Genomic DNA, 25,624 nt, shown 5'->3' with positions numbered 1-25,624 from the left:
ACCAAATGGCAGACTTGTCTATAAACCCAGAGTTACCTAATAGATCTATGTGAACACGTGTCTTCTCCACCAGATCACTCGTCATCACGAGACCACCACACGGGACCTCCCTAATGTTTTACTCAACTACAAAGGAACTATCTCCCACCTGGAGAGCAAAGTCAACATCAAAGACTCTTCCAAGACTTTTGCTATACAAGTCCAAAAGCTGTAAACGTTGACAGCGCTGTGCAAAAGCACCCAGAGGACACCCCCATAAACCTGGGGAAACCTACAAACTCCTTTTAGATGTTGCAAAGGGCTACAAGGCACAGCTGCCTCTATCTGAGCCCCCGGGGCCCCACCTGCCGTCCTATCCATACATGTGTCCACACCGGGGATGGCAATGTTGCGATATGTTGCGGATATCTATCATGTTCCCTGCTGTTATTAGGAGAAGATTTAACCCTTGTCTTATTTCCAGGGACTTTGTTTCCCTTTAACTTAGTTTCCATTAAAAGGGAAGTGAGTCCTGACAGTCAGCGACTAATTCTTCCTCTTTCGATCTCTGTTTATAAACCCAGGACAGGAAGTTTCATTCATGCAGCGATGCGGCCCATGATTCATGAATGGTTATCATTGTGCCCTTTGTTTACAATCCTTCTCACCAGTAGGGGGCAGTGTCCTGATACAATGTATCGCAGACACCTCACCAGTCATGTCAGCCATTGGAGTTTATGGGTTGGTAAATCCCACCAATGTCTATTCTGTTACAATTTGGTCCACAAGGACTGACCTGAGAGTCCTGAGCCAGTGTGTATAGGATGGGGAAAGGGCGATAAGTGACCCCAATGTTTGTTATTTATAACCATCCTTTGTTCCCTTGACACCATAAAGTCATTACACACATATCAGCATATCATATACATCCACACCATATACATCCACCAATCATACCTATACAATATGGTTCACCAGCTTGGCTCTTATGTATATGGACACCCTTATTTCTGAGGCTGTGTCCATAACTTGGACATTCTTCCTCCCCCATGTCTACGGCCTTTACAGCAGCTGTCTGACACAGACTTTATCTTCTGCTTCACATTAGCACCGGGGTCTCCATCGGGGGACCTGAATAACAGTTCCACATCGAGACCAGTGGACCCCATTGATTATAATGGAGTCTGTCAAGTGTCTGTTGTTTCGAAACAGCGGAGAAAACAAGTTCTCCTTACAGGATTTTTTCTCTGCTGATTTTCCTCAGCCCCTGCAATGGAGTCACCTGAGACTGACCCAGATATGAGCTCAGATATAGGCACAGATATGAGCTCAGCCTTAACTTGTTCATTTTGCAAATTCCCAGATTCTCATTCCGTCCAATGTCTGTAATATGTTTGGTAATTGCGAGGTGTAAATGATCCTTAACAAGTCATCCCCGCAGGTCTCTTGTTACATACCAGCCTGACAATGTCTTTTCAACTCTTCAGATCCCACCTGACAAAACAAACCTACCCCACCCTCAGATCCTTCATCCCCCCCTCAGATCCTTCATCCCCCCCTCCTCATTATGGAGGAGGTGATAATAGACCGGACTCCCTGAGGTTTTATTACATTCACCAGTCACCATTGTTGACTGACTATTATCCCTGTCTGACCCCCCCCCCCCCGATGATCCCTCAACTAAAAACAAGGTGTCCCCAGGAATGAAACAAACCAATTAGGTCCCATAATCTGGCAATTAATCAGTTAATTTAATTAGCAGTAACATCTGTACAGTATGGAGGGAGATGGTTTTATTCATGACCCACAAACTGGGTCAGCGCCCAATGCCCCTCTTTCTAGAAGGTCCTGAAGATCTCCGGCATCAGTCTGGCAGAACATCCCAATAACAGGACAAATTGCTAAGGGGTCCTGGAGGGGTCTACGGAGATGGACTGTTCTTGATTGGAACATTGATCCTAAAGCTCATTTTACACCAGAATTCTGTTATGTTTTTTTTAAAATTTTGCAACTTTTTGAATGGTTGCAGCCAGTTTATTTATTTATTTATTTTTTGTTTTGGGTCTTTTTTTTTTCAAAAACAACTTTTTTTTGCACAAGAAGCTCCACCGCTAATTGACTTAAAAAAATGTGCCCCAATCTCTTAGCGACCCCTGGTGCCCTCCGCCGAGAGAACCAGCACAAATTCATGAACCAACGTCAGACATTTGGATACATTTGTTGCAAAAAAATCACAATAGTAAAAATAAGCCAAGTCTGAAAAGTGGCATGCAATGAAATGGCCCCAATGTTCTTGAGATAATTGTGCTGTATCTGATCCGGCACCCACCTGCACCGTGCACACGTACACCGGGTGAGCCCCGCTCTCTCCAGGCTGCCATGAGATCTCCAGTTGGGTGGTGCTACGAGTCACCAGCGTCAGTTCTTTTGGCTTCCTGGGTAAAACTACAAGATATGGGGGAAAAAAGACTAATGTGAACAGAGCCCAAACCATTTGATCGTTACCCAGGGTCACCTATGTCATATGTAGCATTCAACTACTGTGCAAAAGTTTCAGGCAGGTATAGGAAAAAGAAAGCTCTCAGTAATAGAAGGGTTAATATCTTTTATTTCTGTGAATAAAGAAAAGAGAAATGTAAATCCCATCAATATTCGGTGTGACCTTTGCCCTTTGCCTTCTTCTCAGGTCAGACAGTTTTTGTCAGATTGTTCCCACCGCCATCTTGGATCTTCTGTGGATGTTGCTTGCTCCAATCCGTCTCTCTTCTTCTCATCCCAGACAGACTGGATGATGTGCTATATCTCTGATCATCACTTCCAGGACTCCTCCTCCAAAGGGGAAAGGTCACACCAAATATTGATGAGATTGACATTTCACTTTTCTTTATTTCCGTGCTAACAAACTATTAACCCTTCTATTTCTGAATTCTTACTGCCCAAAATTTTCCACCCCTGCCTAAAACTTTTGCACATTACTGTATTATGCCATTAAAGTAATACCAGATATGACTTATTCCTACCTAGATTGAAACAAAGTATATATCAGATTAGTAATGAAGCGGTTAACCCCCTCCTGCCCCCCCCAGCCCCCCTCGGATGCCAGTGAGGTTAGTGGGCACTGAGTCAGATCTCGCTGGATCTAAACAAGTGAATCAGTCGCATTCCTCCAGCCGCAGAGATGTGTCACTGAGTCAGTCAGCAGGTGGGAATGATCAGCGTGAAACCAAAGCCGGTGGGTTCATAAAGGGGTCTTTCTCTCCGCACCTTGTCCTATGCACCGTGACACATGATTGTATATACCGTGACAGTGATGACACACAATGCTGCACCATAATACAGGATCTGCATATACCGGGCCATACAATGCACAACTGTCCTCTATTCTGTACTATACAAGATGCAGTCCCCGTATCCCCCAACTCCACACCAACCCCGACCCCTCAATCTATTCATAATGTATTATACAGAATCTGATCTCAGGCTCTATAATAAAGGGACGCCCTTATCCTACACTGGATCACACAATACAGGGTATAGCATGACCCTATCCAGTACAATACGGGGTCTGATACTCCCCAAATCTGTACAGAAAAGGATCTGCCCCGTGTGACCTCCACTGAACAATACAGGATCCAATCTCACCCCATCCTGTATAATACCGGACCCCATAAAATACAGGATCCGATCTCACCCCATCCTATATAATACTGGACCCCATAAAATACAGGATCTGATCTCACCCCATCCTATATAATACTGGACCCCATAAAATACAGAATCCGATCTCACCCCATCCTATATAATACTGGACCCCATACAATACAGGATCCGATCTCACCCCATCCTATATAATACTGGACCCCATACAATACAGGATCTGATCTCACCCCATCCTATATAATACTGGACCCCATAAAATACAGGATCCGATCTCACCCCATCCTATATAATACTGGACCCCATAAAATACAGGATCTGATCTCACCCCATCCTATATAATACTGGACCCCATAAAATACAGGATCCGATCTCACCCCATCCTATATAATACTGGACCCCATAAAATACAGGATCCGATCTCACCCCATCCTATATAATACTGGACCATACAATACAGGATCCGATCTCACCCCATCCTATATAATACTGGACCCCATACAATACAGGATCCGATCTCACCCCATCCTATATAATACTGGACCATACAATACAGGATCCGATCTCACCCCATGCTATATAATACTGGACCCCATACAACACAGGATCTGCTCTCCTCCATACTATACCCCTCCCCCATACTGTACAATGCCAAGCCTAATTCCCCCGTATTGTACTGCCCAGGTTCTGATCTCTTTATTGCTCACCTTTAATCGTTGCGGTCCGGGATGTGGTTACACCTTTTCCATTATGAGCTTCACAAGAAAACATTGAAGATTTATTGAGACCTGAGGGGAGACGAAAGGAAACAATAAGTCTTCTATATCCCAATAACGTAACGTGCGGCCCCTGCCAGGATCCTTCTAGCGACTCTACTATTACATATATTCACTGGTGCCCAGGGCCGGACCGACCCATCACAGTGTCACAGGATCCTCCACTGGGTCTACGCTCCAGTCACAATAGTGGTCCGGCACAAGACCCTCAAGGACTAGGACCAATTTCTTCAGGGTTGTAGGAGGATGGGACTCATGTTATCTGGTGGGCCCTCAATTCAACAATGGAGGTGACCACCCTACTAAACCTGCTATCTCCATATCAGGTGGGCAGAGGGGTATCTAGGACACCTCTACAGGGTGCGGACACTAAGTGATCACACACATCTGAGCTTTGCACCCCGTGAGTGTGACCAGGGGGTGAATGACATATTACGATATAGAACCTCTGTAAATCTGTGCGCCCGGTGCGTGGGTAAGGCTGGCACAACCTCTGCCCCTCCCGTCTTCAGCTCTTACTTTTGGCACGGCCTGAATGTATATGTTCCCCTGAGGGAAGTCATTTTGCTTCCAAATCTCAGGCAGGCATGTCTAAGCGCTCTATGAACATGATCTAATAGGTGCAAGGCTCCAAAACAAACAATTGTGACGTCATAATCTGTGTCTGCCCCCACACACAGGACGGGGGTCTGCACCACTACAGGAATGCCAGGACGCAAAGAAAAGGCCAGATTTACATGTGAATAAGAGGCCGCCGGCGTTCCTCTAAACTGGAGGCCGAAACTTAGTTTTCTGTCATCTTAGCAGAACTATTCTCTATTTATAGCATGTGAACTGAGACCAATGTGAGGAGGGGGCTGTAACTGCTCCATAATACACCGTGCAAATCTGGGATACCATCGGTCACGCTGGGAATCTACGAGGACGAGATTTATTCAAATGGATCAAGGGGGCTCAAGCATTGTATAAAGTAAAACCCTACAACTTCCTAATACAGATTGTGCATCCAGTGCAGGAGCTCTGCTTGTTGTCTGGGAATAGAAACATCCATTATCGTTACATACATGAATATCTTCTCTATACAGATACAGGACGCGCACAGTCTAGCATCTCTCTCTGTACTAGTTTTGCTGGAGTGTGTAAAATGATGGAACGTCGCAGGATAATTCTTACACTTAGCAAATCTGTAAGTCTAACACTTCTTGTACAAGATCTTACTCTGGAGTGAGATGGAGTGAGTGAGCTAAAGCGGCTAAACATGGCCACTATGGAAAAGATGCAGAATGTTGCAAGATTTTGTAACCAAATAAACTCAAAAAGTTGCAAATGTCTACACAGAAGCTTTCTGTTTACGCCACAATGTTTCGATTCCCTGACAGCAGAGATCTAGAAACTGGGAAGGTATTTATGTCTATAAGACGAAGAGCAGAAGCTCAGGGTGACCCTGCTGGTCTCCACCAGTACAACATTAGTAGATAGTCCCATAGTAGGGGTATAGTAAGCGCATAGTATGGGTATAGTAAGGAATAGAAAGTGTATAGTTAGGGTATAGCAACGGTATAGTAAGGGCATAGTAAGAATATAGTAAGGGTATAAGGGTATAATAAGGGCATAGTAAGCACATAGTAAGGGTATAGTAAGGTATAGTAAGGGTATAAGGGTATAATAAGGGTATAGTAATGGTATAGTAAGGGTATAGTAAGGTATAGTAAACGTATAGTAAGGGCATAGCAACGGCATAGTAAGGATATAGTAAGGGTATAGCAACAGTATAGTAAGGGTATAGTAAGAGCATAAGGGTATAGTAAGGGTATAATAAGGGTATAGTAAGGTTTAATAAGGGTATAATAAGGGTATACTAAGGGTACAGTAAGGGTATAAGGGTATAGTAAGGGTATAGTAAGAGCATAAGGGTATAGTAAGGGTATAATAAGGGTATAGTAAGGGTATAAGGGTATAGTAAGGGTCTAGTAAGGGTATGCTCCCCCAGGACAGGTGAAAGTCTACAGTTTATGGTATGATCCTAGAGAAGAAGTCTGCATCAGATTTTCTGATTTGCCCAAATTTTGTCTTTTGCAGAATTTATGGTGTAAATGCTTCAGACTTTATATAATTTTACATATTTATATATATATATGACAAATATGGAAATATAACAGGAATCACTTGTCTGCTTTGAAATGCTCGGCAGTATCTCTCAAGTAGATGTGTTTGTTACTTCCAATAACAGAAGTCACTATACACACACACACACACACACACATATATATACACATATGTACACACACAGACCTTGTCTATACAGTCTCATTCCCGCTGTATGTGCATTGCCGGACACTGTATAATCTTTCTGCAGAGATTTGGGGGTTAACCTCTTAGTTTTCGCCTCCTAATAACAAGCAGCGATGGCTCGTGTGTAAATTTAGCTGGAAGGAAACGTTTTTAATAAGAAGTTTGTGCCCAGAGAGCGTGAGATGGAGAGAACACCACAGAGAGAGGAATGTGAGACAGACAATGAGGGCTGGGGAGGGGGCGCAGGGGTATATACAGGGTGAGGGCTGAAGAAGAGGGTCCATATAAGACGGACATCTCCTCCAGCCACCTGCACTGGACACTGGATATGCCGTATATTCGCTCCTAGGGCCAATGTGGTCACCAATCCCGCTCCATCTGGGCACCAGGTCCCCAATCCTCTGCCAGATGTGATGCAAAGGGACTGCGGCAGCTGGAATTGATCAGACCTTGGTTTATGTCTCCCCCCCCTCCCCAATCCAGACAGAGGAACAGAGACAACAACACAGCTGCCTTGTGGTCAGCCCAATGACGTCTTGTATGGAGGAGAGCGCACCATTGCGCTGAGCTGTTATATAATAGTGATTACCGCCTGGGACTGACCCCATATACAGATTGGCTCGTCACTCCGAATCCTTACATCATTATACTAAGGAGGGGCCCGCCCTGGGAGGACAGAGCCCTTTAATGGGGCCCTTTGTGGGAGAGCCTTGTATAGCAGAGACATGATTTAGGAGACTACATATGGGGGTTGTATCCCAAACTGCTGATAATATAGAATAATGTCATGGACCCATTAGACAAAGGTTGGCTAAAGATATCAGGCGGCCGACCATCCAAAATGGACAAAACGCTCTGACAAAGTTCGTTCATCTTATGTTGGGGCAAAGATTTATATTTCAACATGTCGGATCCGTTTGTTCTCAAAGAAAGGTTCTGCCAAAGTTTGCAGCAGATTATTCCCCTTTTCCGGTTGAAACCACATACACTCTCAGCCAAGCCGGGCATGCATGTCCATGTCCATGGGGCTGACTGCTGGAAAGTTTAGGACCAGCTGATTTTCTACCTGCCATAAGACGTTCATTTATGATGTCCACCCTGCAAATAAGATTTTGTCAGATCAGGGGCCCAAACACTATTACTGGCACCTGGGCCCCCCTGTAGTCCAGCAGGACATGCACCCCCAGCAAAATCAACAGACAGCAGAGAGTCCATAATGTAATAATGTAGGCCCAATTATTTAAAGAGAATGTGTCACTAGAGTGGCATAAATATAAATATACCTTTAGGAATTTTTGATTTTCCATGTCACAAAACAATGTGCTGCAATGCTTACTGTGACTACTAAGCCTAATAATAGACTGATAGTTACGGCTTATCTCTTTTCATCCCGCATAGAACATGTCTAGAAAACTCCCATAGACCTCAATGAGTCGGCTCCAGATTTTTGCTGCCCATGGCCATGACAGTGCTGTACCTGGACCTCTAAGACTTGCTGTTACCAGACTGGGACCTTTCCAAATCAGATCCACATCGTTGGGGTTTGGCATTGCAACTCTATTGTAGTGAATGGGACTGAGCTGCAATACCATGCACAACCTGTAGACAAGTGTGGCGCTATCTTTGCACAGCATCAGCCCTGTTCCTAATCCTGTACTAAGTCCTGAAGATGATACTAGTGCTAGAAGTTTATAAGTGAAGTTCCTCTTAGTCACATGGAGATTCCCACAATATCTGCCGTAACGGCGTCACTTATTAACCCCTGGTGACCCTGGTAGTAATCTCTGCTCATCCTTGGTGATACGTTTAAGGATCTCCTCATTTCTTGACCCTTACGAGGGCAGCGCACTTCTGGTTCACATTTGGTTTCTAATTCTCTTCCCTTTGCCAACTCTGCAGAATTTTCGCTTCCCTCAGATTTTCGGGACAGATGTCAGTGGAAATTGTGAATTTCCCCTTCAAAACAGAGAAATGCAAAAGTTCTAAGAATAGGATGAGAATGGAAAAGTCCCTGGAACACAAGTACAGGCGAGGGGGGGATTAATAGGAGCGAAGGAGCGAGGAGACAGACTCCTTGTCAGCCCGAAGAGCCTAATTATTAACATCCCTCCAGTCCTCCGAGAGGCCCAATGGCTCAGGATTTGGGGTCTCATCACATGATGGCCTTACAATGGCTCAGGATTTGGGGTCTCATCACATGATGGCCTTATAATGAGTAGGGATTTAGGGTTTCGTCTCATGATATCCTTTCAATGGGTCAGGATCTGGGGTCTCATCACATGATAGCCTTACAATGGCTCAGAATTTGGGGTCTCGCCACATGATAGCCTTAGAATGGGTCAGGATTTGGGGTCTCATGACAAGTTGGATTTTTCTTTTTCCTTCGTGTTTCACCTCCATAAAGCTTCATCTCCATCTCCACATGGATTGGGAGACATCAACCAGCGAGACCTCACGACAAGACCTCACGTGGACTACGACTACAATGTAAAGTATTATCGAGAACTTCAGACCCAGAGTAACATTTACTTAAATTGCCCAGAAACCTTAGTGATAACAATTTGTCGGAGGCAGAAGGGAAATGTTACTGCCCGCACCGAGACATCTGAGATCATCTGGAACCCAATCAAGACTCTTTCGACACCTCTGATGTATAATAAGTAACGTGAGGTGTGACCTGGAGGATCCTAGAATCTCTTACTGAATACCAATTACTAAACTTGTTGTTCATAGAAAGAAATGTAACAAAAAGTAACAGCAGAAATGTAAGTGACCTCGGCGAGCAGCGTCTGAAATATGTCACAAGAATGGGCAAAAGTTACTTGTATCCAGGAGAACGAAATAACAAAGATATCAATAAGACACAAAACAAGATACACAATGAGGAACCTTCAGTGCTGGGTGGAATGCCAAGGACAGTCCCAACACAACGAGCAGAACCTTCAGGGCGCCGTATTCTAATCACAAGGCTCGTGGGGGCAAATGTGCTTATTTTTGGCCATTGGCGATTGTAATTCTCTCCAGGCATTTACTGGGTGATAAAGATGAGATTATGGGTCCAGAACTGTAGTCAGCCATGTACTCATATGGGGGTGATATAGGGGGGTCAGCTATAGGGGGTGCTGAAGATGCAGGTCAAGATGATCCAAGATCCAAGAAAGGAGGTACTAGCGATGTCTCTGCCTGAGCAGGAGAAGACTACAGTAGATGCCCACTATGGTCTCAGGACGAAAAAGCAATTTTGCCCACAATGGGTACAAAAACATCTTATATATAATCTCTGCCATCCATGTCCAACTCTACCCAAGAAATGTTCTTAATCCCCCTAGAATTCTGCTTACCTTTCACTTGAAGCAAAGATGGAGTCCAAGCCAGTTCATCCTTGAGGGTGTTCAGAGGGAAACCATCTTGCAGCCAAATCACCTGCACAGGCCCGGGAGGACCATGAGCGTCACAGCTGAGGTTGACATATGCGTTGGCGTAGACATGCATGTCCTGAGGTTCATCGATGAAGATTGGTAGACCTGGGTATAAGAAGATATAAAGGTATCAATGATACTCTGACATTGAGGATTACGCGGCTCCTGCAGATCTGACAAATGTGTTTACAGAGCTGAGAAAACCCAAACCACATAAAAGAAAAGATTCCTCAGCACAAATATGTCCGAGGTCTCCGGCTCTGGCCGTGACTCATTCTATCCGAGATTGTAAGAAGATGAGTAATACTAATATTTAGCCATGGAATAGTAAGAGAATGAATGGGCAAAGGAAATCTGAAGATAGCGCATGAGAACTGCGGGGAGGATGGAGATACAAAGGAATAAAGGGACGGCAGATATGGGGCTCATTGAAGGTGAAGGAAACATTGACCGAGAACCTTCCACCGTCTCCACCATCTCCATCATACAATAGACTTTGTCCCACTGATTCTGGTGCACTTGGATTTTTTTTCTCTAGCCTTCCCCTCCCATTCCTAGATAATCGGTGCTGTTAGTTTTTGCATAAAATATGCTAATTAGGCTCTCTATTGTCAAATGGGCGGTCCCAGGTTATCTGCTCCGACCTAGAACTATATTATAGAGTCCTATTGGGTGTTGAAATTAATAGCACCGATTGCTCAGGAATGGTGGGGGCTCGAGAAAAAATTCCAACTGTGCCAAAATCAGTGGAGTGGTGCCTATGAAAGGGTGCGAAGAGTTGGAGTTAGCATTTCACCTCTGGGGGCGCTGCAGGGAAACACAACACCTATGGTCTGTTGTCTCTACAAATTAAAGCTAATCCGCTGGTTTCCCGCCATCATTACTTTACCTTCAGGGGGATGTAACAAAAAGGAATTGTCCAAGGTTTAACAGGAAGAAAAACAGAATCTGACTTATTTTACGGGATAAGCCGCGTCTCACCTTCCAGTTGCAGGAATGCCGGCTCAGATAAGATTTTCTCGTCCTCCCCCTCAACCGCACATTGATACCAGCCAGAATCCGACAACTGTAGAGCGTGTATACTGGCAAAGGAAGAACGGAAATGGCATTAACCGAAAACTGAAGACAACGACGTGATTGTCCTCAGGATGGAGGAGAGAAAACATAGAAATGTAGTCAACGACCAACACCATGTAATACAGAGGAAACAAGTCACTGATGGATGAAAGCAACAAAGTGGTTCACGCCATTCAAAACGTCAATGGCATCTCCTTCACTGTAGACAAAACCTCCAATGGGTCAAAGCTGGCTGGAGAATAAGAAATGGACGTGAGGTGGAGATGTCCTTCAAGTAGTGGCCCAAAAGGTAACCCTACACCTCCTATATAGGTGAACACTTGTCCATGTTTGGTTCGACCAAGGGGACAGGAGAGCAGACGACAGATTATCTCCTGGGGCCTTGATAACAGCCATAGTGCCCGATCTCTTCTTCCCCTGACGTTTGCCAATCAAGTCTCGGCCAACCATCTCATACACATTAGATATCCAGCTAGTCCAACCAAAATTAACAGGTTCAACTAAACAGAGATGTTGATGGAGTTCGGCATCCGAGGCTCAGCCCCAGGTCTCTTGGCCCTAGCAGTCACCATGTTCAGTAGGATTTATCCCCCCCACCCCCCTCGGACAGTGCTCCGGGTATCTTCAGAGACCACCACCCCAGTATTCTATACACTTTGTATCATTACAGTGACTATCCGGGGGGTGGATGTGGCCACGAGGAGGAAGTGACAGCAAATGGGGAAGAACATAAACAATCCAGGATAAGTAGTCATAGCTAGAGGGGCGCACCCAAAAACAAAGGGTTGTGACGATGACAGATATTTAGGGACATCACCGTTTCAGGGAGTCTTACGTTTCCTTCCTCATTCTCTGCTGTGACCTCTTGCCTTACACTAGAATGTCTATGAAATCTACACCCGGCATACGGCTGACTCACAGCTAATGTTTACATTGGTGAAATTCTCCCCAGCTGGACATGTTGGGAGTCGGCTGCATTCCTCCAAGGATCCCGCGAGTTATCCATCATATACTGTATAGTCTCATCTACATATCTGCACTGGTACATGACCCTGCTGGAGGATAACATTGCAGGATACCAAACCAGTGTGTCAATGAATTGGGAGGAATCGATCTCTATTTATCTGTCCAACTATCTATATATCTGTATCTATCTATCTATCTATCTATCTATCTATCTATCTATCTATCTCCTATCTATCTATCTATCTATCTATCTCCTATCTATCTATCTATCTATCTATCTATCTATCTATCTATCTGTCTATCTATCTTCTATCCATCTTCTATCTATCCATCTCCTATCTATCTATCTATCTATCTATCTATCTATCTATCTCCTATCTATCTATCTATCTATCTATCTATCTATCTATCTATCTATATATCTAACTATCTACTATCTATCAATCTATCTATCTATCATCTATCTATCTATCTATCTATCTATCTATCTGTCTATCTATCTTCTATCCATCTTCTATCTATCCATCTCCTATCTATCTATCTATCTATCTATCTATCTATCTATCTATCTATCTCCTATCTATCTATCTATCTATCTATCTATATATCTAACTATCTACTATCTATCAATCTATCTATCTTCTATCTATCTATCTATCTATCTATCTATCTATCTATCTATCTTCTATCTATACATCTCCTATCTATCTATCTATCTATCTATCTATCTATCTATCTATCTATCTATCTATCTCCTATCTATCTACTGTATCTCCTATCTATCCATCTATCTAATCTAATCTATCTATCTATCTATCTATCTATCTATCTACCTATCTCCTATCTATCTATCTATCTATCTATCTATCTCCTATCTATCTATCTATCTATCTATCTATCTATCTATCTATCTGTCTCATAGGGCCTCCATCTTATAAAGTGCTAGATGTAATGACAGTCATCGCCCCAGACATTCGGATCATTTTGCAGCATATAGTTGGATCCATAGCCAAGTACCTACTGACCTAAGTTCGCTGATGGCCAGCCAGGTGTCGTCATCTTGTAGCATCTGGATCTGATTGATATCAGCAAAGGCCAAAGGTTCCTCGTTCCTCAGCCACTCCACATCTGGAATATCGGCGTCACCATTCACGGTTAGAGTGCAGCGAAGCACAATGTCCTTGCCAATAGAAGAGGTGATATTCACTGGGTCCATAGTGAAATGAATGCCTAGAGGAAGACACAGATAGAAGGTCAGAGAAGCTTTGGAACAATAAATCTATTCACTCAATTCTGTATTTGTCATACCTATGCAGACTGACAATACGTGTCTCCATGGTTACAGACTCCAGGCAAGTGGCAAGTGGGTGGAGTCATCCAAGAGCAGACAAGAGGGTGTTATTCAGAGTGCCAATCAGAGGCATACATGCCAGAGCTCAGTATCACGCCCCTTACCTGCTCCTGCCTGACACCACCCACTGGACATTAGGGAGTCTAGTTGACACATCAGGCACCAAAACCCACAGCACTGATTGCTCAGGAATACTGGGGGCTACAGAAAAAATTACAACTGTGCCGGAATCAGTGGAGCAGGGGCTAATAAAGGCTACAAAGAACCAGAGCTAGTAAAAGGTCCTCTTTAAACGAGGAACATGTAATACAACGCTCTCCCTGTGATGGCGCTGCTGGGGGGGTAATTGATCTTTAGCTATCGATTTCACGCGTTCTTGCTGCTCGCTGGAGGTCTAATGCGGGACACTTTGTAACAAGCTTCTCTTTGATTGCTCTCCTAACTTAAAAGGATTGGCTAAAACAGACAGGTTTTCCAAGGTGTAACATTGATGGTTTTGACTACTTGGAACTGTAGGTATCTGTGTAGTTTCTCTTCTAGTTAAGGTTGCAGGGCGGCGCGTATAAGTCTATGTCATATACGTCTATGTGACATTCAATAATGGTGGGAATCCCATTCCTATGGATTGACAGAAGGTTAGTAATGAAAGCCTTTGTCAACTATACGACTTGTGCCCCAAAACTTGGCTAAACCGCACACTGGAGAGAGATGTTGTTGTGCAGATCTTATCTATAAAGATGTCATTGTCCTCGGCAAACTCGCTCATGAAAGGCCGAGCTCTGACCGATAATTCACTTTGGTGAAAACTTTCTTTTCCTCTCAATGATGAATGACCTTCCTCATGCAGCAGCCGAGTGTTTCTTGCCAGCGACCGACTGACTCACCATCATCACTGCGCTGGCATTGTCCAGGACTAGTAGCTGCAAGGCCACAGAATAGACAGATACCGTATTGTTATGTGCAACGTAACGTATTGTTTCATCCATTGTGACACGTGGGGCAATAGTCATTAGAGAAAGTCCCACGTCCACTTACGGGTATGGGGTAAATGTAGGGGCGGCCTGACATGGAGGAGGGTGAGTAATATCAGGGCTCATTGTTATCAGTGCATTGTGATGGATATCAATGTATTACACACATATACACTCATAGAACAGAGCGGCCATTGTTGGTAGTCATGTCTTATCATTACCATTGATGGGTCTGAGATATACAGATATAGGAGAAGCTTTCAGACATTGCAGTGGCCGTGTAAGATTGATGGTGCCGGGGCCTTCATGTGCACTGAGTTTAAGCAAACATTGGAGACAAGCCAGCTATTATACCGCCACACACAGACCACATACATTGCTATCGGCCATGATGGTGAATCCTGTAGAAAGATGATACTAAAGTGGGGCCTACTTATTAGACTGCTGTAGTCTGAACACTCTCCTGATGCCCTATAGACATGGTTTGGCCAAGCCTACATGTGCTTTCCATAGTGGGAGCGACACCAGTATAACAAAAAGACTGGGCGCACTGAAATCCAACATGCCCGACCCAATGTCTGCCATGGATGGAGAGTTGTGAGGCCTTCAGACAAAAGAAATCATCCACTGGTCTCACCAATCATACCAGAACAGACAACCACTAAGAGCAATTCCACAGTGGAGGACTCAGCACAAGCTTCATTACATTGTCCGCCATGTAATACCACTTTTCTCCTGTAGTGGTCACTGTAAGAGAATCAGGTACCTTAATATAACTGATCGCCAGAGGTTACTCACTTACAGAAGGCCAATTGGACAACCCCTTTAATGTAGACATGAAATTTGACTATGAGGGATAGAACAATGACTTTAGGAGTCAGCTGACTTTTTAGCAGCTGTATAAAGAACTTTCAGGGGGATTGTTTGTCCAATTTGTGGAATTTTTGCAGCAATGTCATAAAGTGAGGGAGTAGTGCACAGCATTGGAGGGTCAGGTCTGGATAAATCAGCATCAGATCATATAAAATTACTACGAGATTTCAGTGCAAGTGCAAGTGCATGGCCCCACCGAGGGTGCACACGACTTATACACATTATACAATCTATACATTTGATGCATATACAGACTGTTCCATACATACACATACAATATACCGTCTATAGACTTCATGCATATATAGACCACCCCATTACACATCTGCTTTCTGACACAATCCTCCCATTTTCGAGGAGTAATTTTGCATTTTGATCCTTGTTCGCTTTCTATGGCACAAGTGGAAAATTCCTCTGTAGAGTCCAAAACATTCCAAGAAAGTGACCTCCGGACCTCGGGAACGTTTGTCCATATTAACTAGAGCTCAGTTCTCCCTGGTTCACACGATGCATGTGAAGGAATCTTAAAGACATTGACAACGGCCTGCGCTGCATTGCCAGAATATCCCTGAGTGCGATCACCGTGCAATAATGTGCGGGAACACGGTCACAATCATTTACTATCTCACTAGAAGTGAGTCATGTAGGTGAGCGCTCACATATTCACCTGCATTACCTGTGTGAAAACGTCTGTCAGATAAAAGGACCGTACTCAGCTATATGATAAATTACCTATATATATATCATCCATATAATATCCATACATATCAGCTATATAATACCTATACATATCATCCCTATACATATCATCCATATCATACCAATACATATCGTCCATATAATACCTATACATATCATCCATATCATACCTATACATATCATCCATATCATACCTATACATATCATCCATATCATACCTATACATATCATCCATATAATACCTATACATATCATCCATATAATACCTATACATATCGTCTATATAATACCTATACATATCATCCATAACATACCTATATATATCATCCATATCATACCTATACATATCATCCATATCATACCTATACATATCATCCATATCATACCTATACATATCATCCATATCATACCTATACATATCATCCATATAATACCTATACATATCATCCATATAATACCTATACATATCATCCATATAATACCTATACATATCATCCATATAATACCTATACATATCATCCATATAATACCTATACATATCATCCATATCATACCTATACATATCATCTATATCATACCTATACATATCATCCATATAATACCTATACATATCATCTATATCATACCTATACATATCATCTATACCATACCTATACATATCATCCATATAATACCTATACATATAATCCGTATAATACCTATACATATAATCCGTATAATACCTATACATATAAATCCATATCATATATATATATATACATATCAGCTGTATCATACCTATACGTATAAACTAATAAAGATAATATAAAGTATGATGCCCTCTTAGTGTCTTCTACAAGTATAAGTCCCCCTTAGTTCCTGCGTGTACAGTATGATGCCCCTTAATGCCCCCACACACTATAATGCCCCTTTAATCTCCCCACACATTATAATGCCCCTTCAATGTCCCCACACACTATAATGCCCCTTTAATATCCCCACACAGTATAATGCCCCTTTAATGTCCCCACACAGTATAATGCCCCTTTAATGTACCCACACAGTATAATGCCCCTTTAATGTCCCCACACACTATAATGCCCCTTTAATGACCCCACACATTATGATGTGACAGCAAACTCACAATTGATATTTTAAGACCTCGGTCAGTATACATTTTGGGATACCATTGCCCTGGTGTCAGCCTGTGGCGCCGGCTGTCCTATAGGAGACTCCTGACCATCGGATTGTGTAACCTTGTTTGCCGAGCTCTGAGTGTGAGAGACGCGAGCAGTAATATCAGATCAGAACATTTTAATTACCCCAAATTACCGGCAAATCAACAACTTTGTAACATTTCGCGAGCACATGTGCGGCTTCACTTATGTCAGTAAAACAACAATCTGTCAGTAATTATTGCGCTGATGTAGACGGAGTGTGGCCGCATAGAATAATCTGAATTTACGAGAGATTATTGACTTTACATGGCGTCTGACAGATACTTGGGCCGGAAGCCTAAACACAAGAACTGACAATCCAGCATGGATGGAAAAAAAGTCAGAATGACAGAGAACAATTATGTATGCAAATGAGCTCACAAGTGCCCCATGGGCGGGTCCTACAGGGAGTCTGAGACACACCCACTGCTGCTTTCTCCCTCCCCCTGCAGCTCTGCCTCCTCTGATTGGCTGCTGTATATAAACACAAGCCCATCGCCGGCTCCGGGAAGTCACCGCAGGTGAGAGGTGAATTCTGTTATAGCAGGGACACAATGTATATACAGATACTAAACCACAAGCACATGCTGTATACTCAATCATGTGACCCTTAGGAGAGCCCCTTTAAATGACAAAATAAGCCTTCCACATTCCCAACTATCTTCTGGGAGATCTCACATTCTTCTTCTCATCTACTCGGTAAACACAAGCACCTTCTATTATAAGACACGAGATTTTCCATGCGATCTGCTCAAGTACAAGTTCTCTCCGTATCTCTGCACACTCCAAAAACAACAAGGAGAAAGCGAAAAATTTGTACAACAATGGAGTAATCCGGAGGAATGTGATGTACCCTAATAAGGTAGAAGGCCGGCTGCTCCAGATCAGTCGGAGATCCCCTAAACCAAGAGGCCTCTGACTAATCGCAGCCTGGAGAACCAGATGATGCCGAGAATGATTCACGTACATGGCAGCGAAGGATTCTACAAGAAACAAAAGACTAAAGTTCATGAGATGCTGCCTGAGCGGGTGAAAGATGGAAGAACAAACTGCATCAAGCAGAGAAGACATCTATGAGAACATCATGGTGGATAGTGGTGTCCAGAGTGGGGGGTCTGTGCAACATCAATGAGATTGTTCTGGTGGACAGTGGTGTCCAGAGTGGGGGGTCTGTGAGACATCAATGAGACCATCCTGGTGGACAGTGGTGTCCAGAGCGGGGGGTCTGTGAGACATCAATGAGACCATCCTGGTGGACAGTGGTGTCCAGAGTGGGGGGTCTGTGAGACATCAATGAGATTGTTCTGGTGGACAGTGGTGTCCAGAGCGAGGGGGGGTCTGTGAGACATCAATGAGACCATCCTGGTGGACAGTGGTGTCCAGAATGGGAGGGTCTGTGAGACATCAATGAGACCATCCTGGTGGACAGTGGTGTCCATGAGCGGGATGTCTGTGAGACATCAATGAGTCCATCCTGGTGGACAGTGGTGTCCAGAGCTGGGGTCTGTGAGACATCTGCCCGTCCTCAGAATCCCCTCCCAACATATTATGATGTGTTTGTCCATACAGTTGACTGTTACAATCGGTGAACAATAGCAGTCTAAAATCTAATGTCTATGGGCATCTTTAGATCATTATCGGCGCCCCCTTCAGTATGATTTAGTATTGCACCCTGTGTGCCTGGACATGTGACACAATCCATAGCCCGATCCACATCACAGAAATCATCATCAGACTTAACCCAACCATACACATCAGATATTTATCTGCAGATCATTGGCAGATCTGGCTTATCTTAGTAGTATCTGAGGTTACTTGTATATTTATGACCATCACAGATTCAGATTCTCTGCAGATTTAACTGAATTTAGGTAGATCTGCCACAGGTCTTAAGATAAATATCTCATGTGTATGGCCAGCCATAATACCCTGGCAATTTTTTTGTGTCTATGGTGCTTTAGACTGAGGTCATACTCAAAAAATGAAGACCCCATCTGAGTTTCATTTGGCAGACGAGGGGAAAAAGGAAGGGGCAAGTATCTTATTAAGTCGTCCATATTAAGAAGACATGCATGCTGGGCTAAACCAGGTGTGCATGTGTATGAACAGGTTGAAAGGAATAGCTGTGAGCAGAATGAGCGCCTGATGGAGGGTTATTGGAGGTGTTTGGCCACCTTCACAAAAAAGTCTAAAACATCCCGAGTATTTCCATGGTGGTTCTGAGTCATTGAGACCTCTGGCAGGCAGCGCTCCTTTCGTTTGCCGGGCATTTGATGTGATTTCTGGCCTACAATACTCTCATTGTCTCCAGTTTATAACAGATTTAGGAAGTTATTCACATCCTGTCAAACACCAATTTTACTACGTGAGTCAAAAGTCAGGAACGTGGTCAATCTACCCAACCTTCTCTAAAGACCTTCGATAGACCAAAGCCACGCCATCTGCTCCTGTAGGACAAACCTCCTGAGATGGGAGATAGGTCTCTGCAGCAACAGGTCCTTCACACCTGGTGATGGCGCCGATCAGATGGAATAAGGTCTTGGATTCCTCACACCTGGTGATGGTGCCGATCAGATGGAATAAGGTCTTGGATCCCTCACACCTGGTGACAGGTTCTCTTTACATCTAATCCATGGGAGCCGCGACTGTAGATCTGTCATATCAAGGTGCAAACACGATGCGCCAACTACCCTGACAATGGGATGGTCGGTGAAAAACACACAAATCTTAATGTGGAGGATTTGCAGCTCAGTAGGAAAAGCTCGAGCTCTGACCACGGCGTCCACCATAAAAACTCACTTAAAATTCTTCTGTGAAATCCACTTAAAGAGAGAAATGAGAAAGAATCTTGAGAAACGACATTTGGTGCAAGTTGAAAAGGTCTCTTAAAGGAAGCAGCAGCCCCGAAAACCAACTTTAGGCTAAATGTGTCCACTTGTGTCTTGGAGTACTGATGGTGGTGTCAGCCGTCACCCCCCAAAACTATAAGGAAGAAATACAGCAAAACAGACAAAACAGAGACAATTCTGTGTCCGGGAGACTCAGGACAATAGACGAGCGGGGGAAGAGACAAAGGGACACGTAGGGGAGATATTACAGGGAATGATGACAAACCCTACAAATACACCTGCAAACCCTCAATAATACCGCACACATTGTACTCCATTATACGTTGTACTCCAAGGTCCAAGGGGTCAAAACATAAATCCTAAAGTATTAAATAACTCAAGTCAATAATAAGCCATAACCAGTAATGTAAGTCATACAATCCTCCAATATGACCGCACCATACAGTGAGATGAGCACATAATACTGCCAGACCACTGCTTATATATATAGTGCTATATAATGTCTATATAACAGCCTGCACTGCTGAAATAATGTAAATCACATAGTAATAGCACATTAGAACCCCCACCATACAGTGCTCACATAATACTAACATACAGGAACCATATAATAACTCTATATACTGTAAGAGCTGTCACCTATAATGGCTTAGTAATAACTGTGGTGGCCAGAAGCTTTGGATGCCAGGTCACCTATAGCACCCTCTATAGTACATCTGGTCACCTACAATACCCTGGAAAGTAGACCAGGTCACCTATAGCACCCTCTATAGCACGCTTTATAGTACACCTGGTCACCTATAGCACCCTCTATAGTACACGTGGTCACCTATAGCACCCTCTGTGGCACAACTGGTCACCTATAGCACACCTGGTCATTTATAGCAACTTCTATAGCACACCTGGTCAGCTATAGCACCCTTTATAATGCACCTAGTTACCTACAGCACCCTCTACACTGCACCTGGTCACCTATAGCACCCTCTATAGTACACCTGGTCACCTATAATACCCTAGAAAGTAGACCTGGTCACCTATAGCACCCTCTATAGCACCCTTTATAGTACACCTGGTCATCTATAGCACCCTCTATAGTACAACTGGTCATCTATAGCAACTTCTATAGCACACCTGGTCACCTATAGCACTCTCTATAGTACACCTGGTCATCTATAGCACCCTCTATAGTACAACTTGTCATCTATAGCAACTTCTATAGCACACCTGGTCACCTATAGCACCCTCTATAGTACACCTGGTCATCTATAGCAACTTCTATAGCACACCTGGTCACCTATAGCACCCTCTATAGCACACCTGGTCACCTATAGCACACCTGGTCACCTATAGCACCCTCTATAGTACACCTGGTCATTTATAGCAACTTCTATAGCACACCGGGTCACCTATAGCACCCTCTATAGTACACCTGGTCACCTATAGCACCCTCTTCCCCGGAGGCCGCTGTATGTTCTGCTATATATTGTCACCATTCCTACTTTCCTCTGCAAAGACACTGGAATTACTAGAAATCGGATGGGCGGGGGAGGGAGTAGACAAAAATCTTTTTAGTGTTTTTAGACACGTTTCTTGATAAGTGGTGGGGCTTAGTTTAAATGGGCGTAGCTTTTTGGAAAAGAGTGAGGCAATTATGGCAATTTGTGGCAGAATTGCAGTAAACTCCTGTAAATCTCGGGTCAGTCAGTGTATAAGTAGTCTATAGACTGTAATAACCGGCTTCACTATGCTTGTAGTAATGAGATAGGGTTGGTTATATTCTGTAAGTATTGCAGCCCTTCATGACACCACCTTAGGCACTGCCCCCCCCCCCCCCCCAATACCTACTGGCGCATATATCTGCAGTGATGGGTAACGCGCCCTGTAAAAATGCACAGATTAAAGCCCTAAGGCCCTATTCACACGGCTGATGAGTGTCTGGGCCACAGATTATGGAGCAGCTTCCATTCCTGTCTGTATTTGGGGCACAGACAAGTGTACGAGATGACCCAAGACTTGAGGATGACATAGTGATGCCTGTAGCCTATGGCTGGCCATGATCATACAGTACATTGACCTGATCTGTGGGGTCTTCACCCCCATTAATGACTGGGCGCCTACAGCAATGTCCCCTTCAGGCCTCCAGACTTAGACTTGAAATGGAAAATTCTATGCAACAAACCTGCAGAATTGCACAGAGACAGAGGCCAAGTCTCTGCGAGTCCTGAGTTTAGGAAAGCAAAGCCTGTATTCATTGGACAAACATCAATGAAATCTGCAGATTCTGTGAATGATCAAATCTACGTGAAACTGATCCCGGGCACAAACTGGTTGGGTGACATTGAGCCGTGTGATGAGGATTCTGCTCGCTGCTGACTTGTGCGCGGCTTCTATTATTTTATTACAAAAGATCAATCAGAGCCAAGTGTTGACGGGTAACTAGGGGTAACTTTTTATTATACTAAAATCCTGGCAAAGGCCAACACAGAAATGTCTTTATTCTCTTTGGACTCGGCCCAAGTGGCGTGTAAGGTGCAGCAAAGACTGGAGCGCTGAAAACAGGGACCGGCGACTGCAAAAACATACAAAATATGCAAAAAAGACTAAATATTCCCAGTTCAGAAGATACTTTCCAGGGTCACAGCCCCCCCATCCATGAAAGAATGCTCCGTTACAATGTTACAATGAATCCATTAAACGTACCATAAAGACGGATTCAGCAGACCTTGAAGACACAATGTAACAGTTTACTAAACAAATTGAGCCAATTCTGCCTTAATTTGCACCAACCCCCCGGTTGGACGGTGGGACTTAGGATGCAACAATAAGTGCCAGCCAAATGATAGCAGCTTAGAATGGACAGACCGGGGTATAGCACCAGGTTTACCAAGTTTATGGTGTCAGGATTTGTAAATCTGCCCCAGAGCTTCTAAGGTCAATAGCTATTCCCCATACATGTGCATACTCAGCTCGGCCAAGTGTGCATGTGTTCTGAAGACTTTTTTCCATCTCAGCAAATCTCTGCAGTCTAGAGCGACACTTAAGGAAACAGATGAGTGACGCCGCTTTAAACTGTTTCCGTAACATCTACGAAGGCGACCATAGATGAACTCGGTGGTCGGACCTTACAGCCAGTTTGTCCCATCTTGGCAGTGATTTATTATAATTGGGTACAACCAATTTACAGAAAAGGATCAGTCATGTTCAAATTCAACATGTCCAACTTTTCTTACCCTATGTAAGCCGATCAAACATCAGATACATACCCGTACACATTAGATGATCGCCCTCATTTGCATACAATTTCAGGTTATTACAATGCTAGGATTGGGCTCATGGGTGCAAAAACCGGAGTAGGAACAAGATGAAGGCAGAGCACTATTGCAGGTGAAAAGGATATATATATATAGTTGCACTGGTGCTGGAAGGACAGTCGGGACACCCTAATATGTATATAATGTGCATGGACAACTTCACATAGTGGTTGAGCATTTGCTAAAAAGCTTGTACATGAGGACTCAGTAGTGGGCACTGGGACCAGGGCACCATGGGCATGGAGTTTGTACATTCTCCTTCCACTTGTTTGGGCTTCTCCTCCATCCTTGATTGACGATGGATTCCTATTACTGCCCCCAGTGTCTATGTGAGATCAGAATAATATATGGCCCCGCTGGGACTGACTACATCACTGCAAGTGAAAATGGTGCCACCTGAAGCTGTACCCATAATCACCTGTAATATGTGGACAAGCCTCTCTGTGACAGAACCCTATAAACCAAAATCTCCATAAATGTTTTACAAACTTCCTTCAGAATAACCCAAAAAGCCAAGAACTCCAAAACGTCCTAAAGAAATCTTCTGAGGAACTCTATTTATAGAAGATGTTCCTTTGAGATGACCTGTCACCCTGACCCATCCCCTTAATGTATACACCTGTATATATCTCAATATAACGCTGAGTTATAGGACAAGCTCTTCTTCAGGACATTCTGAGTCTATTTGAAAGAGCTGAAAAGTCTCAAACTCAAGGAGAACAACCTTGGCTGTCCAGTATATTACAAGGAGATGATACATCTCCGTCCTGATGGCCATACATGACCTACCGAGGTGACCCTACACCTGTTGTACTAGCTGTAGGGGATCTGTTGGTGGGAGATGTCTCAAGGACTACAAGTGTTGGTGGAACATCTGTCTGTATATCTCCCTCCTTAGGACGTGGACCATTGACCTAAACATCAACTCTAAGTGGTTATGGTTAGAGGTTGGGTAAGGTATGTCTTTATGTTATAAGGTGGAGGGGGCTGGGTGTCTTGGCTTGTTTTGGAAGGTCCGCACCTGGTCTATGCGCTCATACTTGTGTCTGAGTATTAGGAAGAGTTCAATGTCCTGTAGTCTTGTTTGGAATTTCACCTATTTGTAATGAATCCCTGATAGAGTCCATTGTCCTGGTTTCTATGATTTAGGAGGAGGAGGAGGTGAGAGGTCCTGCTATGTGTATTTTGGGATGAGGTGAGTTCCTTCTTAGGAGGAGGTCTCCCCTGTCTGTCTCGCCCTCAGACAACACATTCTTCCCATTGTTTCTCAGATAATCAGCAGACAATAGACGGGTCTGTACTCACCATTCTGTGCTAATACGACTCCCAATGTTCCCAGGAGAACCAGCACCCCTGACATCAGTTTCATGCTGAAGATGACAAGACGTAGCCCCTCCAAAATCCCAGGCGACCCCACAAGATGTTAACTCCACATCTGAGCCAAAGAGTCCAACCTTGAGGAACTTCTACCAGGTCGAAAATATCCAAAGTCCCGGCTGTCACTTATTTTCCAAAACAATGGCAGGCGGTGAACTGTCAGAGGAACGAAGCAGGTCCAACACCCGAAATAAGGCGAATAAATATCCACAATCTGCAGGTCCCAGCCTATAAATAAAGCTCAAAAATAGAAAATAAAAAACTTTGCAAAGTTAACTTTCCTGAAAGAGACACAAAGTGCAGAGAGAGGATGAGGAGAGCGAGCTGGGAAGTGAATTATGTTACATGGGGCGGGCGAGGAGAGGGAAGGATTGTCTCTGCCCCTCCATTGGTGACTCACACACCCACTAAGACTTGTACAATAGCAGAGGGGGAACATTCCTTAGCAGGAGCTCAAACTACTCACAAGAGGAGGGAGGGGATCCCAGGGGCGCAGTGCACCGCTCTAATGTCTGACATCCAAGGGCTCAGGAGTCCTCCAGCTTCTTCCAAAAACATACCCAGGTATATTGGCCCTTGTAGACCGAGGGCCCCACTAAGCACAAGGACTGAGATCTGTGCTATGGAAGCAAGATACCTAAATAATAAGTGAATGCCTTATAGTGACTTGTCCAACGTAACATAACATCAGGCGGAGGCAGCCAAAAAATGATTTACTGCCTGAAAATTCCTTACATAATTGTATTTGTAGGTCCAGATATCAGATTATAATATTTCATAGAATTTTTTTAAAAAATTTACCGTTCATTCACATTTGTCCAAACCTCCAGT

General features: G+C 43.9%; 1 protein-coding gene across 1 annotated transcript in view; it reads right to left on the bottom strand.

Moving 5' to 3' along the window:
* The window catches only part of AXL (AXL receptor tyrosine kinase), a 46,070-nt gene extending 20,968 nt beyond the window's left edge, over positions 1-25,102 (bottom strand). The window contains exons 1-6 of the mRNA XM_075260088.1: positions 24,722-25,102; positions 13,192-13,396; positions 11,105-11,205; positions 10,046-10,228; positions 4,344-4,424; positions 2,309-2,424 (exon numbers count right to left, since the gene is read on the bottom strand). Of these exons, the coding sequence (XP_075116189.1) occupies positions 2,309-2,424; positions 4,344-4,424; positions 10,046-10,228; positions 11,105-11,205; positions 13,192-13,396; positions 24,722-24,785 (750 nt within the window). The 5' untranslated portion in view covers positions 24,786-25,102. The remainder of the gene's footprint in view (positions 1-2,308; positions 2,425-4,343; positions 4,425-10,045; positions 10,229-11,104; positions 11,206-13,191; positions 13,397-24,721) is intronic.
* Between the last annotated feature and the right edge of the window lie 522 nt (positions 25,103-25,624).

The sequence above is a fragment of the Leptodactylus fuscus genome, chromosome 11 (assembly GCF_031893055.1).
Source record: "Leptodactylus fuscus isolate aLepFus1 chromosome 11, aLepFus1.hap2, whole genome shotgun sequence".
Taxonomy (NCBI): Eukaryota; Metazoa; Chordata; class Amphibia; order Anura; family Leptodactylidae; genus Leptodactylus; species Leptodactylus fuscus.
Note: the sequence above shows the minus strand (reverse complement) of the source record. Positions and strands in the feature narration are given on the sequence as shown.